We start from the raw sequence: 19,028 nt of genomic DNA on the forward strand, positions 1-19,028 counted from the left end.
ACCCAACTTCCAATACTCACACAAGCTCATAGCAACAGTAGCATCCCTCCCCCCACCCCATAAACTGTCACAAACAAGGCTTCTATGCACAAAAATTAAGTGTGGTGCTCTGTGAAAGTGGAAAACCACTCTAGAATATGTGTGTTCTTATACTGCTGCAGTCACGTGCACTTTTACACAGGAGTTATGAAACACAAGGGGACTTGCTTCGGAACAGACAATCACAGGATCGTGCTGCTTTGTGTTTAGTTTTACTCCAGTGCCAAGAGGGTGGGTTCAAACATTTGTTTATTTTAGTTTAAGTATAAGACTTTTAGACTGCTTTTCACTAGGAGTCCCCAAAAGCAGTTTCCAGTAATAAGAAAAATATGAATTGAAACCAAGAACAGTTTAAAATCAGATCATGCAGTATAAGCAGTGCAAAATAGGGTTAATCAAAAGAGAGGCTAGAGAATTCTTCCAAAAGCTTGGGAGAACAGGTAGCTCTTGACTAGACTATGGAAGGACCTCCACACATCTAGGCAGGGGCAGCGGGGGTGGGATGCAAATTCAGGATGCAATCGTGTGGAGGCAAGGAAAATGTGTTCCACCTCTGCTCTGCTACAAGAAATGGGAGTACGTAATGGATTCTACCTGTTATTATACTGATTCATAGGTTACTTCCACTTCCAAGATGTAGTGATGGTCAAACAGAGTCATGTCATGAAGGCATACAAAATAACTGGGACGGCTTTTTTCATTTGGTTCTCTAACCAGGGCTTTCTGCGTATTATAAAAGATGAAGGTAAGTTGATGGCAGGAAGTAAGAGTAATGTCACACTTCACTTTTGAATTTCTCCTTTGGGGAGGGGAATACTTTTTAGAAGGTCAAGTTTTTTTAAAAAAATTAAACTATAAACCTTATTGATTAATTTCAAGGAGATAATATTAGAATCATAGAATTGTAGCGTTGGAAGGATCCTGAGGGTCATCTGGTCCAACCTGTGGGCGTAGTCAGGGGGGCAGGGGGGCAGCTGCCCCTCCCCGGATCAAGTAAAACAATAGACATACTTAACTAACTGACCAATCACATCAGTTTTGCCCCCCAAAAGTCCTGCCCCCCTAACAAAAATCCTGCCTATGCCCATGGTCCAACCCGCTCCAATGCAGGAAGCTCAACATATGGTTCCCCATCCAATTTGAAACCATACCTGCTTAAGATTTTTGCAAATGCTCTAGTAGTTTTATTACTACACCACTAGGATGGTTATCAACACCCTTCTGCACCCTTTCCTGAAAATCATCTATAAATTAAGGCTGTTCTCAAGTTAGGAGAATATAAATTTCAGTCTTAGGCACACAACCACTCTTCCTCAGATGACCTGTGCAGATCAGTATTGCCCCTTCCCTACTTATCAAATAATCCATCTGATGACATGGGAGGGGCAATCTGTTCCCTTGCCTTCAGAGGGCTGAACTCCACGGAGAGGTTTAAATCTCTAGGCTGAGTCCATCTCCACTATGGTAATTGTAATACAAATCGCCTTCTCCTCACTCATCAGATTGATTGATGAGGGAGGAGGGGGGCAATTTACATCATCAGGGTCTTGGACTGTGCCTACTTTTTTGCGTCTGTCACTAACAAAATTGGTGGGGTTTAGGGGGATCTTTAAAAAAAGAAGTGAGTGATGGGGCTGATTAGCAGCTGGGCTTCTGGTTAGCCATCACTGCTGCTGAAGGAATTTGGTAAATATGGTGCATATGATTTTTACAAGGAATTTCACACAGAAGTCACTGGGGTAGCAGCATTGCAGAGGAATGTGCCCAGATTTTATCAGTTAGGCCACTTATCTGCTTATTGCAACCTTCTCAAGAAAAGAGAGGATGTCCATTTTGGAAAAGCATAAAGGGGATATCTGCCAGTCAGTTGGTCAGATTTTTTTAAATTTTTTTGTAATAAAGGGGGTGTCCTTCACATTGTCTAAAACAATAACATTCTTGGGTTTAATGTTAGTAGTGTCCTGCTAACATTACCTAGGTTGATGGCTATCTGACCCTAGGCTATAGACTGCCACCTATCAGACGCCCTACTATGATGAATGTTTAACATAATTCAATTTGCACACTAGATACGTCTTATCATAAAGCTTCAGTCCATCCCCAAAGGTTCAGCCCAAAGCTGCAAATTCCTGCTGATAACATTTCTATAGAAAGCTTCTTTGGGGACCTGAGACTGCTGGGACAAACAAAGATAAGTCATGTGTTACTCATGGTCACAGAACTAAAGGCATTTCATTGTACAGCAGGTATAATTGTGGAGAAAGACACATTCAGTTTCCATTTTTTGCATATGATGTATGGGAGATTTGAAGGATACTTGTTAGAAAGGAGACAGCAAGACTTCCACCTGCCCTATTAGCCTTGCCAGCTCTCCCAAACTCTGCATCTAAGAAGTAACTTCCCTTCCAATTGATTTAACACTGTAGTATTATAAACTGGGATAGGAGAGATAAAGATATCTCAAGTACCTCAACTGGTATTATAGCCTTGAGCTGCAGTTGCTGTATGTGCCATCTGCAACAACCCTACTAGTACCAGGTCTGCTATTTGGACTGCAAGAGAGCAGTAACATAGGAGTCAGCAGTCATTCTAAATCCACAGCATCTGTAAACACCTGGAATCTGGATGTCCTGGTGCCAATAAATTAATCACAGGAAAATACATTGGGAGTGGATGCAAATTTCTCAGATCAGAAGTCCAGCCTTTGGAAAGATATTTGAAAGTTCCAATGATTGTTTTGAACTCTGTTTTGACATAATGTTTTGAACTAGATATATATTCTGATAGGAGATGGGTGAAATATTTCATGCCACATATCTGCACACCTTACTTCTAGATCGGGGTGAGGGCCTGTGGCCCTCCTTCAATATTGAACTACAGTTCCTATCATCCCCAGTAATTGGTCATGCTGGCAAGTGTGATAGAATCTAAGAATATCTGGAGGACCACCTTGCCCCTGTCTTGCATCCTCTGAGGCTTGGGTGTGGAGGGATTCCATTCATGAGATTGTCTACTAGCAAGTTGTGTTTAAATGCCCTATTCAACAAAGCAGTTTCATCTATAAACATCCAGCGGGAGTCTCTCAGTCCAAAGAAGCATCATACTAATTGAGAAGGAAATGTTCACTGTGGCAAAAGTCTACAGGAAGGGGGGCGGGGAGGAGAGCAGGTATAATGCTCACTATTTATGTAAAATTAGGTTTCCAACATGTGTTTCAAGCTGGTGGTCTTCAGGGTCCATATAATTACACATCATTAATAAAATTAATTACACCTCACCACTATATTTTGTGAACAAACTATATATATATATAGAGAGAGAGAGAGAGAGAAACACAAAAAAACAAACAATGGATAATGTTAAAATGATAGTACTGAATGTAGGGTTGATTACAGTGCAATTCTATAATATCTACCAAGAAGGAAGCCCCACTGAGTTCAGCAGGGACTCCTCTCAGGTAAGTGGATATGGGAACACATATTTAGTGCCTTTAAATGGGAAGATAGCACATTGCTCTTGAATGTCTTCAGATAGCCATCTCCAATTATATGTGACTACAAGTGGTTAAGTTGAAAACAAAACAGTGCAGGGAAATGAGTCATCCAAGAAACTTCCCCCACCCGGTTGTGAGTTTCTGTATACAGTACAAATAAAGTATATGGCATCACACATAGGGGATGTATTCTGGCCTCCCATGGAGAGCAATGCAGATGAACACAATAAAAAAAAGGCCTTGTTATATGTCTTCACGGAAGGGGAGAGTCTTTCTAATTACCCAGGTGTTGTTGTTATTGCGGAGCTTTGCAATGTACGATCTGATGCCTGGGCAAGGGAGCAAAAGTTGGATTTTTGGGAGGCGTTCCCTCCCTCTATATATAATTTTCAAATGTTCCTCTCCACTTTTCACACATTTGTGCCATAGCGGAATAGTTGTAACTATCATTATATTCAGTTTCTGCCAACTATCCCAACCGTATATCCCTGACACAGTGAGACTGCCACCTTGGACACACTTATCTGAGAGTAGCTCCTATTGGAATTATTTTGATTTTATGAGTAAACTTGGATAGAATGAGGTTTCTCATGGCTGCATGTAGTTTCATCATTTTTTTCTTTTTTTATATAGTTTTTAAAATCGTTTGATTATAGGAAACAATTAATATTCCAAAATAGCATATACAGTACAACATGAACACAACTAAACAGTATACTGCATATAACAATTCCTTATAACATCAAATCCAAGGTGCAGGTAAGGAGAAAGATCTCTGTTATATTTTTGCATTTAGGCAATACAGTACAGGGGACTACCCTGTAAAACTTATTATGTCCCAACTCCTGACTGCTGTTATACTTTCACCACTTTTTATTGACTTTTATTGATTTTTATTGTATTGTTGGGGACTCTAAAGCGGGAGTGAGGAACATGTGGCCCGCCAAATGTGGAGGTTTCATTTGACTTAGAACAATACCATTATCATCCTAGTCAAAGGATGAGGAACCTGTGGTCCTCCAGATGTTGTTGGACTCCACTTTCAATCAACCCTATCCAGCATGGCCAATAGTCAGGGATTATGGGATTATGGGAGCTGTAGTTCAGCTACATCAGGAGGGCCTCAGGTTCTCTACCCCTGTCCTAGTCAGTAGGCTGCTTTTCAGTAGATCAGTAGAAATAGGGTTAGGTTTGCCCTGTTAAGAAGACAATTTCATAATCCTCTTGCCACCTTTTCCCTGGCAGAGAACTTCTGCTTTTTCAGTGCTGCACCACAGGAAGAAATTCAACAGTTGAAGCCTCCACTATTTCCCTCCATGGTAGGAAAAGCAACTCATTGCATTGCCCAACAACATTGTGAGAATGAGAGGTGGGCTCCCTCTTCACTACCAAAAACAAACTATCCTTTCCCTCCAAGAGCTTCCAATTGCTGCTAATCACTTCATCACCGCAGGGCTGTGAAAAGCCCAGATTGCAACTAGATTAATTTACCAAAAACAGTTAACATTTTTATCAGAGGAGTCAGCTACATTCCACTGAAAGTGTCTGACTGATGTTGAACTGTCTATGAAATGCAACCAGGACTGATGGGTTTCCAATGAAATCTGACACTCTGCAAAACTTACCTTGCTTCAGGCTATGAAGAATGTCGGCATTATTGCTAGTCTTCTCAGTTTATTACTGTTTATATATCGCCTTTCTTCTGCAATGGAAATCTAGGCAGCATACATGGTGTTTCCTGGTGGTCAACCATCCAGGTACTGATGAGACCCGAACATGCTGAGCTTCCTTGAATTCCTGGGTTCAGATTCTTACACAGCACTGGAGAATCCTAGAATTGTAGAGTTGGAAGGGACCCTAAGGATCATCTAGTCCAACCCCCTGCAATGCAGGAATATTCAGTTGAACATGTGGCCCTTCTGATGCTGGGTACCACAATGGCCTCAGTGGATGTGCCTGATGGGAAATGGAGTCCAGCAACATATTGAGGGTCATAAGTTCTCAACCCTTGATGTAGACTGAGACTGAGTACTAAGATAGATGATCCAATGGGTCTGGATTTATCTACAGAAACTTCCTAGACACCTAATTTAGAAGTCTTAAGTCTTCATAAAGATATATTATCAGAATGTGCCTGCAGCTATGAAATTCTGACACAATTTACTATTCAAGTACTTAGTGATTAGGTAATTGTTTTTGGCAAAATGCAATGGACGAACACAAACAGAGTATAAAGATTAGATGGATAAGGATTTCAGACTTTTAAAACGATTTTATTTTTTTGGGAAGGTGCTAAATAATGACTTTTATGCGAAAACCCTCTTCAGGTTTGCCAGCCATGTTCCCATCAAGCTCTTTATTATAAACAGGCCCTTTCCCGGGCTCTCTGGAAGGAGAGCTATCTTCCCAGGATGTTAATGATTAAGAGAGTGACTCCAGCCAGAGTTTTGTCTTCCCTGCAGGAATACATTCACTCTGTGAAAGCTCTGGGCTCATTAAGAGGTATTTTGCATTCATTACATTCTCACTAGCCCACTGTTTTAATCCTCTGGTTGCAAATGTTTGTTTGCAGCTTTGCCAGACTGGCTCCAGGTTTCCCTTTCACATGATCTTGGGTGATGATAAGTTCCTTCTATTGCTTGCTAATAAACTTGGAGTCAAGGGGAAATTGTCTTTCAGAGGGAAGGAGCCCTGGGCCTGCCCTGGCCATGTGGCTTATGCTGCAATATGGAACTGGCTACCAAAACATCTGGTGAAATGTTTCAGTGATGCCTTGTTTCATAGGCAAGGAATTTTACACTCTGTGTATGTGTATATGTATGTTTTCATATTTATATCCCACCTTTCCTCCAAGAAGGTCAAGGTGGTATACATAGTTCCCCTCCTTCCCATTTTACCTCACAACAATCCTGTGAGGTAGGTTAAACTGAGAGATACTGACTGGCCCAAGGTCACCCAGTGAACTTCATGGCTGGTTTCATATTATAAGAAGTGGTGTCTTCTGTTTCACAAAAGTTGTACTTTTTTTTTTTTTTGCAGAGAAATTCCTTGAGAACAAGTTTAATTGCAGATACTTAAACCACTTTTTCTGGAGTTATTTAATGGAGTTTGGTTATGTTATTCCAGAGTAAATTGTTTTAGGAGTTCAGCCAAGTGGTACTAGTCCTGGGTTCATATCCCAGCTGTCATTAGCTCAGTTAGTGATCTTGGAAAAATAATTACTGGTATCATTTTTCATCCATAAAGTGGGAATTAAAGTCATTTGCCTCACAGAGTGATTAAGAAAATAAACAGGTGAGTGAAATATTAATTGTTTTTCGAAATCAAATGAATATTGCCCTAACTATAGGATGGGCATTGCGTCTCATACAAATCATGTCTGATGGAAACTTAAGAACAGAGGTGAACTTTATCATAGTTATACTGGCATAGGGAGCCAAAAACGGGATTTATCCTGCAAAATCCTCAGAAAAGCAGATTGTCGCTAAGCTTTTCACTAAATAGTCTTTCAGGAGTTAGATCCACTGAACAAAGTAACACTTGCTTCTGAGCAAACATGCATAGGCTTCCACTCTAAAATGAATTTCCCCCCCAATGCCAAATGATGCTCCCACTCACAGCTTTCCATAGGCCCAGAAGGCAGTGTTCTGTGGCAGCTGGAAAGCTAATCTATTGCATGATGAGCTTAATAAATACTTTCCTTTTGCATATGCTAGAGAAAAGTCCATTGACAATTCCTAGTCACTTCTGCTTTAGATGTTTGTATGCAAAGGAAGATTCCCTGAAATTGCCAGGGTCTCTATTCTGCTTGTCCAAAGTCAAGTTATAAAGAATGGATGGGCTTTTGTGCAAAAAAGTACAATCACCAGCTTTTATTTTCTGGAAGGAACCTGTTGCCTTAAGCTACTGCATGCTGAGGAGAAACTAATTGGGTAAAAGCAGGATTGCCAAAGTGCCTGGCCAAAGCTGGTACTGATACTTTTGAATGTTCTAAGCCTTAGAATCTGCTGCTGCTTGTTTTTTGGGTTTTTTTAAAAAAAATCCTAGCTGAAACCTCAAGTCTATGGCCAAATCCACAGCACATTAACTGTGGGATGGCTCCTGCAATGGCTATTGGGACTTCATTGGAATCATCAAGCATTGTAGCAATTTTTCCCCCAGAGAGAGAAAAAATAAAAATAAAATAATAGATCCTGATTTTGGGGGAATGGCAGAAGAGATGGTGGTGAGAGACCTTGGCTAAGGAAGGGGAGGTGTTTGTTTGTTTTAAAAGAGAAAGCAAGTGCACTTCAGCTAAAGTCAAAAGCCCCCTTAATTGAATTAAAAGTTCTCTATTGTTAGGCAAGTTTGCCCTTCTTCAGAATCACTACAGAGATTCAGATGGCAACTGCCTCCTGGCCTTTTGAAGTGCACCATCAGGCGGTTCCTTTGCTATCTTTTCAACCATTGGATCAGAAGCTCTTTTATCATTGGGCAGCAAATAGACGCCCTTCAGGAGCTCAGCTTATAAATAACTTAGGATTTTGGTTGCTGTAACTTTCTTTATTCTGGATTATCTCTCATTTGGCATAGAAAAAAAGGATCTTAGCTGTGTGTCCTCCTCCCCGCTCCTATCTAGAAAAAGCCTATGTTGTCTGGGGGGGAAAGCTTTTGGATCTGCTAGTGGAATACAGAGTCACCATGAAGAGGGGCACCTTTGCCATCCTTACTGTTATTGGAATTTACGGAGAAATCTTCAGGATATCAGCATGGTAGGAGTTCAAGCCTCACTGCTACTCCGTGGTTGCCACCCACTTCAAAAAGGATGGCCTTAAAATTCTGTTCAATGAGGTGTTTTATTGTTGTTTTTCTCTTTCCCTCCTTCAGGTCCGTGAACAACTTTTTGATGTCAGGAACCCAGGTATTGTAATTTCCACCCACCCCTTTTCAGTATTGTGAGTTTAAATAGCTTTCAACCTAGTCTGCTTGAATGAAGTACCCACATCTGCTGATACAAAGCTACAATTCCTGGTGCAGAATGGAGGGGAACTGGATAGAAACTGACTGTTTCAAGGATGTTTGGGGGGGGTTGAGAGAGAAAAAATAAACACCTCACGTCACCCCTTTTTTGATCTGTTAAAGGCATATTTGACATATTCGTCCAGTGTGGCTGCTGGTGCCCTACGTGGAATTGAAGAATGTAAGTACCAGTTTGCCTGGGAGCGTTGGAATTGTCCTGAGAGCACCCTGCAACTCTCCACTCACAATAAGCTGAGAAGTGGTAAGTGGATTTCTGCATGTCCTTTCCTACAGACAGGTCTGTCTGGGTTCTGTGGTGGGCAACTTCTAATGAGGAAATGTGGGCTTCTTGGCAATGTCAGGCTTTGATCCTGGAATGTGTGAAGAAATGAACAAACGAAAATGCTTTTGGAACACATTCAGAGGTTTTTTTTTTAAATGAATAAGTTATCATTTATTGCGTCTCGTCCCACCCTTCTTCTAAGGAGCTAAGGCTGGGACACAAAGTTCTTTTGCACTCCTTTTACCTTTCACAACAACAACAACCTTGTGAGGTAGGTAAGGCTGAAAGTGAGCAACTGGCCAAAGGTCACCTAGTGAGATTCGTGGCTGAGTGGAAACTGGAAGCAAAGTTTCTTCAGCTCTTGCCTCACAGTCCACCAACCTGGCTCTCATTTCCATCACCACTGAAGAACAGGGAAAGTGCTTCCAGATCAGGGGGTACTTTTTCCCTGAGAGACCTCTCCCCCTCAAAAAATAACATTGGATTTACCCAAGAACATATCTATTTATTTTAAAGCTACAATCTCTCTTCCTATTTATCTTGTTTGAAAAAAATATATCAAACTATCTTACAAAATGCAAATGGAAGGAATCCATCTCCAGAATAAGAAGAGCTAAACAAACAAAACAAAAACTGCTGTGTTTTTAGAGAATTTCTGATATTTTATTATTTATTGTTATTTCATTTTATAATACTGTTTTAAGGCCCATGTGTTTGCCGTCCTGGACTTCTTTAGGGGGGTGGGAGGGATAGAAATTCAATAATACATTAAATGGATGGGTGTAATTCTGTGCCAGTCTACTCAGAAGTACATCCCATTGAATTCAAGATAAGAAGGTATAGGATTGAAGCTTCAACAGTAATACAAGAATAAGTGAACTGCTGCGAGTACCAAATGCTCCAGAGGTACCCTTAGTTTTTATAAGAAATAGAGTATATGGTGTTTCAGCTCCAGCTTTCTGAAAATAATTACCAGCTGAAGTGCCTAGTACTGTATCTTCATATTTAGGTGGCTACATTTTTGTTTAAGAATGGTTTTATTGTTTTTAGTTTGAGTCTGTATCTTTGGTATTTTATCGTATTGCACACTGCTTCTGTAGCTTTTAACTATAAAGCGGTATATAAACCTGCAAAATAAATAAATATTAGCAGCAGCAGCTTTATTTCCCAAGAGCTTTTAGAACAGTGCCTTCTCTGTACTTTCACCAAACAGGCATGCCAACTTTGTATGATATGACTCTAAAGCAAGATAGTTTACCAGCCCAATAGCTGGGATATAAAAGTTGTGATCATAGACTTTTTTGTTTCTGTGTTAAATGATTATATATATATTCCATAATGCTCTGATGCTAGTGATACACAGACCATGTTTAGTGCAGAAAAATAAAACCTGACCTAATGCTTAGTTCCAAGTACATTATTATATATCAATGCTCATGTTATAGTGGATTTATAAAAGGGATCTAGAGACCAGGAAAGAAGAAATGTAGGGGACAATTTTGACCTTTTCTTTTCTTTTCTTTTCTTTTCTTTTCTTTTCTCCTGATGCTGACTGGTCCTTCTTTCAGCTACCAGGGAGACGTCTTTTGTTCATGCCATTAGCTCAGCTGGCGTAATGTACACTCTTACCAGGAACTGCAGCATGGGAGAATTTGAAAACTGTGGCTGCGATAACTCAAGAAAGGGACATGCAGGTGAGACCTCATCTTGGTGGGCATAATTCTGGTATGAGTTCATTACGTATTGCTTTGCTTTTCACACTTCTAGGTGGCAGAATCTCCATCTCCACGCTTTGTGCCAGCTGTTTTGGGTTGCTAAGTCTGGCTTCCCACTAGCATGAAAGATACAATTCAAACTAAATTATAATTAAATTATATTTCTTAGCCCCTACTTTCATTCCGGTCCAAACCTGGCTACTACCCCTTTCCCTGTTTCTTCTGTGATACCTCCATGTGCTCAAACCCATTTCTGTTGGAAGATTCATACCAGAACAGTTTGCAAATTATGTTATTTTTGTCCCCCCAGGTGGAAAAGGATGGGTTTGGGGAGGCTGCAGTGACAATGTAGAATTTGGTGAAAGAATCGCCAAAAAATTTGTGGATGCTTTGGAGACAGCGCATGATACCAGAGCTTCAATGAATTTGCACAATAATGAGGCAGGGAGACTGGTAAGTGAGAAAATATGTAGTCTTCATTTGAAAAATACTTCTTTTAGAATGTGTAAATGGCCAAAGAGAAGAGTGACCTGAGAGTCGCCCCTTCAGGCTGTCCTTTTCTGAATAAGCTGACTGACTCACTGATTTCATGGACTGACTGGAAATAAGGGTTGCTCAACATTGAATGTGGGCAGAGTCACCTTATCAGGCCCTCAGGGTGAATTCCTGATTAATTTTACCTGCTTCTTATTCTCTGAAATAGAGATGGGGCATACCTAATTGTTTTAAGCAGGATGGAGAAACTACCACTTCAGTGGGTTACTTTAAAAACAAAACAAAAAAACCCTTACAATTGTATTCATTTTTATTTGGTTGCAACAAAACAAGCAAATAGCAGTTAAAATGTATTTATTTATTTTATAAAATTTATAGACCGCTTGATTGTAAAAAAAACACACACCCTTAGAGCAGTTGACAAAAACTAGAGAGAGTAAAATCAGGAAAAATGTACAACCCTACTTTAAAATATACCAAAGTTAAAATGCTAAAACAGATTAAAATCACCTCGTTTTCTAAGCATCTCGATTTGTTTGTCTAAATAGGAATGTTTTTTAGTAAGCACCGAAAAGAGTACAGGTCTCAATAGGCAGGGAGTTCCACACTGTAGGTGCTGCCACACCGAGCAGTCAAGTTCTTACAAATGTGGAACGGGTATTATGTGGCGCCTGTAGTAGTACCAATTTGGCTGAAGCGGTCGAGGTATGGCATAGGTATGGTAAAGTGATCTCATAGGTAAACTAGTTCCAAGTTGTTAAGAGTTTTATATACCAAGAGCAGTGGGTTTCTTTTCCCTAAAAAAATGTTTAGGGGTACTCTCATTCTGCACTAACAGCGGATTCCAGATTAAGCACAAGGGGAGCCCCACATAGAGTGCATTGCAGTAATGCAGTAGAGTGCATTGAAGTAACCAATGCATGAACTATTGTGGCAAGGCTTTCCTGGTCCAAGAATGGCCATAGCTGTCGAACCAGCTGCAGTTGGTAAAAGGCACTTGTAGCCACAGAGGCTACCTGAGCCTCCAGCGACAGAGCTGGATACAGAAGCACCCTGAAACTGCTCCTTCAGGAGACAAGCAACCCCACCTAGTGTTGTGTTCTCAGACACAAAAAACAAAAATATACACTTTGCTTCTATTCATATGGCTACCAGACCCGTAATCAGCTGAGCAAAATTGTTGCCTGTTCTCTGTTAGGTGGATCAGTTTTCTGTTCTAGGCTCTCTGGTCGTGGTTCAACCTAGTGGCTTGAACAAGTCTCATCATGACTCCTCCTCACTCTGTTTCAAAACAAGGGAATGTTTTTACACAAGGGTGATCAGTTCTGTTTGATTAGTGTGATGCAACTGAAATTTGAAAGAAGTAAATTTCTGGTTTAATCTGTTTATATATAACATGACTTTAAACAGTTTGTTCTGTTAAGCACATTTTTGGGTGCAATGAAGATTAACCTCTTAGGCAAAGGACTAGCATCCTATACATTCCTGATAGAAACATGCCAGTCTTGAGTATCTTCTGGACTGAAAATTCAAGCTGCAATTCTATGTCTACTGGGGAGCAAGCCCCACTGAACACAGAGGAATGATTTTTGAGAAACATGCATTGGATTGGATGGCATGCTGCTTCCATCTAAAACAACTCCACATAATTAGGAAATTTAGGTTCTGGAAAATAAATACTGAATGAGAGTTGATAACTTTTAAGATGCAGGGAAGCTTCTGATAGCATTATTCCAAATATCGATCACCAAGGACCGGTGTTGGCATGCATCATGGTGAGCCCAACATGGTTATCACCGGTCACCAGCTTCCTTTATTAAGAAATAAATATTAAAAAGCTTTTAATGGCATGGTGCTAAACCCAGGGCTATAAATGGAAGCACATTTTGCTCAGGCTGCAGGTGCTATTAACATAATTTCCCCAGAATTACTACTATATTGGGGTCTAGGGGCATTCTGGGTAAATTAAGCCCTGATGGGAAGGAAGACAGTTGCTGTTTATCATGCACTTTATACCTGCCTAAATTCCCTCTCCTACACAATTTTTTAAAGTGTGAGCAGTGCTTTTTTTTCTAGAAAAATAGGTACTGGTACTCACTATGAAGTTCTTAAAGTAAGTGCTACACTTTTTAATAACAAAAAAGATGTTTTGATACTGCGTGTGGCGCTGTGGAGCTTAGAGCTTGCCGATCAGAAGGCTGGTGGTTCGAATCCCCGCCACGGGGTGAGCTCCCGTTGTTTGGTCCCTGCTCCTGCCAACCTAGCAGTTCAAAAGCACGTCAGAGTGCAAGTAGATAAATAGGTACTGCTCCGGCAGGAAGGTAAACGGCGTTTCTGTGCGCTGCTCTGGTTTGCCAGAAGCAGCTTAGTCATGCTGGCCACATTACCCGGAAGCTGTACGCCAGCTCCCTCGGCCAATAAAGCGAGATGAGCGCCGCAACCCCAGAGTCGTCCGCAACTGGACCTAATGGTCAGGGGTCCCTTTACCTTTACCCTTGAGTACCCCCGGGGAAAAAACCTGCACTGGGTCCTCTTTTGCTTGCAATAAGGTGTCCTCCAGATGCTTTTTTACTCCCCATCAGCCACAGCCAGGAATGATGGGAGCTAGAGTCCAGCAACATCCGAAGGGCACCTGTTGGCTTCTCCTACTAAGGGCAAATGAAGATGGCCACTATTACAACTGCCTTGCCTGGTGTTTCTCTTCTCTGTGTCTCACTGAATGTTATGGCACACATCCTCTCTCTGCCCCTTGCAATTTACATCAGTGTGGAACTGGGGGGTGGACACAGAGGGCACATTTCTCAGGCTCATTCCAGACTTGGTGTTCTTAATTGTTCTCTTGTCTCTCACCCAAGGCTGTAAAAGCAACCATGAAGAAGGTTTGCAAATGTCACGGGGTCTCAGGGAGCTGCAGCATCCAAACCTGTTGGCTCCAGCTTTCAGATTTTCGAGAGACAGGAAATTACCTGAAGATCAAATACCGCCAGGCTCAGAAGCTGGAGACAGACAAGAAGAGAATGAGAGCGGCAAACAGTGCAGACAGTCGTGGAATCACACTCGAGACCTTCAGCACCCTGCTATCCGGTGAACTTGTCTACTTGGAGGACTCTTCTGACTACTGCGTCAAAAACATGACCTTGGGCCTCCGCGGCACCGAAGGACGAGAATGCCTGCAAGGCGGTACAAACCTGTCCCAGTGGGAGAAGCGGAGCTGTAAAAGGCTCTGTTCAGAGTGTGGGTTGAAAACGGAGGCTAGGCAGACAGAAACAGTCACCAACTGCAACTGCAAGTTCATCTGGTGTTGCACCGTGAAATGTGAACAGTGCAAGGAAGTAGTCACCAAACATTACTGCTCCAGACAAGACAGCTCTTCCTCCAATAACACTCGGAGGCGAAACAAAGGACGCAAACCAGCAGTTGTCTAACTACTACCTATGACAGCCTTCCAGCGAACTGTTAAATGATCACATTTCAGGCATACAGTATTTTTTTACTTGGAGTATCCAGAAAAGCTTTATATATTTGGACCATGCTTACCCAAGTCTCTCCCCCCCCCCTTTATTCTGGACACATCTTCAATTTGACCAATATTTGGAACAAAACTGGTACTCATTTAACGTATTTGTGCCGCTCCCCATCCCCCACAATAATATACTCCACGCCACTTCTGCTTCAGGTACCTATTTTCCTACTCTCACACAATTTAGAGCAATATTCTGCCCTATAAGGCATCCCAATATTATAAGGATCTATGGTCCAGGCTGGAAACTGGGATTTTTGAGTGTTTTAACTTTTCTCTGGTCTGTAAGGGGGACAGGCTGTTGGAATAAGATAGCCACATATCCCATACCTTCCAGGAATCCACGCACATACGCAAAAAATAATAAAACTAGGAACCCCCAGAACCAGGCCCCCCAAGGAGGAAAGTGGCGCAAGGGCTCTGGCAGGGACCTAGAGCCCTTCCCCCACTTCCCAAAGCCCAGTGGGAGCTAAAGCCCGAGAGCCCTCACGCTGCCTTCCGAAAGCTGGGGATCACAGCTTTGTGTAGGTGGGGTGAGGGGAATATACAAATGGAGAGTGGGTTTCTGCTGCTCTCCATTTATTTATTTATTTATTTATCTCCCTCCCTCCCCAAACAAAGCTGCGATCGCGTAAGTTAAATAAGCGTAAGATGCAAGTTACCTGTATGCTCCTTAAGCTTAGATTGCATACTTCCAAGGTTTTCCAGTTTACTTCTAAAGCTTCATAGTTAGCTGTAAGTGCACTTGTAGTCACTTTATTGTCTGTTTCTGGTTGAAAAGCCTTCCTTTTTAGATGTACCAAATGCAAAGGTATGAAGTTCAGATTTCAATATTGTCAAAGCTAAATTTGTAGAACAAATTTTCCCAGGTCCGGTTTACAAAGTCAGGGAAAATCATTTGCCATTATTATTGAAATGCCTGATGGTTCTCTTGTGTGCAGCTTGGTTCCCATTAATATTTTCTCATGTGGTTGCAGTAGCACAGCTGCTTGTGTGTATGGAAATCTGAACGTGTGAACTGTTGCACAGTGATTTTCACACCCACCATGTGACGAGATCATGACGGAATTAAGTTATGTGGGATCTAAAGCAATAGGGACTTAATGGCCATTGTGTTTTCAACAAGGTAGGTTTTTGCGTGTGCAAGTTATTGCATGTATACGATGTATGTATCTCACCCCTTCAGGCAACCCAGTTGCATGCAAATTCCACCAAAATAACACTTGATGGAGAAATATGGGTTGTCTGAATCCTTACAACATACACTATGTTTATTCTTGAATGTATCTAATGGAATTCACAGGAAAGTGTAAAGAAGCAGCTTCTTTGTAATGCTGCGTGTGCATCGAATGTAAATATATATATATTTTTAGAATGTGAAACATATGCACTTTTTGATGTGAGGAATTTGGAGTCCCTAGTTCTCCCTGAGCTGGAGGTGGGGGGAATACATGTCTGGGCTAAAGACTTCACACTGCATGTGGTGCTGAGGCTCACATTGCAGAATATCTCTTCATACCAAAAACATTAATTTCATACAGAAAACTATCTCATAGAAAAAGGTTCACATGCAGACTTTGTTCAAAATACTAGTTTTCTGTATGCAAGCTGTGTTTCTGTATGGAGAAGTGTTCAGTCAGAGGAGCTCTTACCCAGGGTCTGAAGTGGTATGGCAAAGATCCAGTTTTACCACCTCACTTGAAAATAAGCCATATTACCCACCCCACCCCCCAGTTAGAATACACCTACTTTCCCCAACCACCACAAGGGTAGCTTTGTGGACAATATTATGCTTTACCTTCTATGCATTTTAAGTATACTTTTCACAAAGTCATTGCAGTGGATAACCAAGGAACTTTTTAATCTCTATTTCTAGACGAAATGGTGTGCTTTGGTGTCCTTTGCCACCTAAAATCACAAATTCAGCAGCTATCAATTTGGTGCTCTTTGGTAGCTGATCAACATGTCCTGTTTTGAAGTGATTGTTATAAGGCAAGTGAAGCTGAGGCTTATTTTGCATATTATTTTGCAATAAACCCTTTTTTAAATAAACCGAATGTTTTCTTTTTGATTTTTTTAAAAAAGCTGCTTAAAGCTTACTTTTAAAGTCTCTGTGTGTACCATGTGGAGATAGCTATATACCTATGCACACACAATAATGCTACCTTAAAAAGAAGAAGCGGGGGTGAAGAGGGTTGCTATGGCTTGGATAGCAGCCCACAAAATTAAGCCAGACAGTGACTCTCAACAGTCCCTTTTTCTTTAGGATATAAATTGGGCAGAATACTAGATTGCAAACATTGGCCCAGTAAAAGTAAATTTCCCTTGTCACTTTAATTTGTCTATTGTCTAATGTTCTTCAAACAATGCCGGCTCCAATTGTGTTTGATGTGGTAAATATCAGGGCTTGTTGCAAAATTCTTTATTCTAAGGAACAAGATTAACCCTTTGAACTGGAGAGTATAAGTGAAACCTTTTAGGCAGTTGTGAATGTATCTGTGGGCTCCCTGCTGTTTGCTCCTATAAACAACCTGAAGACATGCATGCCTGGGAGGGCAAGAGGAGACACTGGCTTCAGCCAAATTGGCTTCTTGATTAAATGTGTATTCCAGATCTCTTCCTGGATTCAGCTGATTATTTTGGTGCCTCAAGGGGCTATTTCCCCCCACAAAGTTAGCCATTTGCCATGTTAGATATTTGATAGATGACCTATGTCAAAGAACAGCTAACTTGGCTAGTTCTCAATTCCTACTTTCCCCCTTGGGATGCCAGGTATTTTAAAGTAGTTCTGACCACATGGCTCCAAAGGATAATAACTAATGGGTGCCTGATGCTGGACAAGATGGGCCTTTGGCCTGATCCAGCAGGCTCTTCTTCTTTTCTGAAAGCTGAGTTCAGCATTCTGTTGTCATTTCCATCAACCATCACCCTTGGTACACGCTAAGGGTTACAGATGTTGACATGGCTAATGCTTCAAGCTTCAGAGACTGTATGATAAAAAGTATGCTGCTTACTTCCAAATGGCTGCATGTCGTAATTGAACTATATTGTGAGAGGGATACAACCTGAGCCTGTAACCACATTATTCAAGTGGAGACAGGAGGGCCACTGTGGGAACAGGAATAGCCCCAGCATTACAACTTCTCTCCTGGGTTTGACTGGGAATATGTGTGTGTTATGCAACTGCGTTTCCTCTGGCGGTTATTATCCCAAAGTAATTTTAAAGACCAACAGATGGATAATTATCATAGAATATAGTTTAGGTTACATTACTCTTCAAGGTTAAACCAATGGTGAAACCTAAATTTTCACCTTACTCATGTGAGCAGAGATGGGCAAACAGCAAATTAAAGGTTTATATTAATATCAGAGAAAGTGATTGCAGGAATATTTCCTCAGGATATCTGTGATATTTGCAAGTGATCATAGGGGACCATTGCCACTATTTGCTTAAGAAGGGCAGGCAAGCTGAATGTACCGTGGCAGCTGCCTCTCCTCTTATATCCCTAGCCATCTATATGGACCATTGGTTGGGGAAAACAGAAGTACACCTGATTAACAATCCACAATATAACTAAAGAAACACCAGAAGATTAATTTCTGCTGTCAGCAAAGCATCCTGTTATATTCATTCTAGGTTTGTTCCTTGGTACCAATGACACACTAATGATGGGTTGTTGTTTTTACCCATCTTAGAGACAGAAGAATGTATTTATTTTTACACCATTCATTTCCTGCATTTCCACATGGGGTTAGCAGTTGTATGAAGTGAATATTATGGCTCCCAATGCAAAGGCTCTCCATCACTCAAGCTGACATCTCCTCTCTTGAGGAGAATAAGTGACCTTTTCATATGCAGCTTAACTAGCCGGTCACACCACAACTAAATTGGGAAAAGCCATGGGTCACATCAATTCCTGGAGGCCTTAAAAACAAAAGTGAGAGGCTCTTTTCAACTTGCAAAAAAACAAAACAAAACAAAGAAAAACCTCCCTTAACATTACAAAGTTAGAGGGTTGTAATTGCCATTTCTGATAGCCTCTTTTCCAGCATGAGCAGAGGCAGGTGCACAACACAAAATGGTGGCTAGGGGGTAATTATCAGCTATGCAGGATTTTCAAAGCAGGCCAATAAAAGTTTGATGATGCCCAGAATTAAACTCAAATGAGGATGTGGATGAGGGTTGACCAGATAGCTGAACTTAAAAGAAAGCGATATAAGAGTCCCTTTCAGAGGCATTTGAAAATATGCAGTGAAAACAGATGATGGAGGAATGGGATTTGGGTGCATTAGTTCTAGCTTCTGGGTCAACTTCAAAGGCAGCCCTACATAGAATGGATTGCAGTAAGCCAATCTGAAGGTTACCAGCGTGTGGATAGCAGTGGTCAGGCTATCCCAGTCCAAGAAATGGCCATAGCTGTCATATAAGCCAAATCACTCCTAGCCACTGAGGGCACCTGGACTTTTAGTGAGAGAAATCTATCC

The 19,028-nt window shown here is 41.3% G+C and overlaps 1 protein-coding gene across 2 annotated transcripts; it reads left to right on the forward strand.

The window, feature by feature from the left end:
- The first annotated feature begins 752 nt into the window (after positions 1–752).
- Positions 753–16,581, forward strand: WNT8A (Wnt family member 8A). 2 transcript variants are annotated; one of them, XM_079967637.1, is made up of 6 exons: positions 753–784; positions 8,399–8,432; positions 8,654–8,792; positions 10,382–10,507; positions 10,839–10,981; positions 13,879–16,581. In XM_079967637.1, exons 2-6 carry the CDS (start codon positions 8,418–8,420, stop codon positions 14,446–14,448), a joined length of 993 nt encoding a protein of 330 aa, XP_079823763.1. In that variant the 5' UTR covers positions 753–784; positions 8,399–8,417; the 3' UTR covers positions 14,449–16,581. The 2 variants fall into 2 exon arrangements, with proteins under 2 accessions (XP_079823763.1, XP_079823762.1); XM_079967636.1 differs by lacking the exon at positions 753–784 and adding an exon at positions 7,649–8,283.
- Positions 16,582–19,028: the final 2,447 nt, after the last annotated feature.

Source organism: Podarcis cretensis, assembly GCF_951804945.1.
Source record: "Podarcis cretensis genome assembly, chromosome: 2".
NCBI lineage: Eukaryota > Metazoa > Chordata > Lepidosauria > Squamata > Lacertidae > Podarcis > Podarcis cretensis.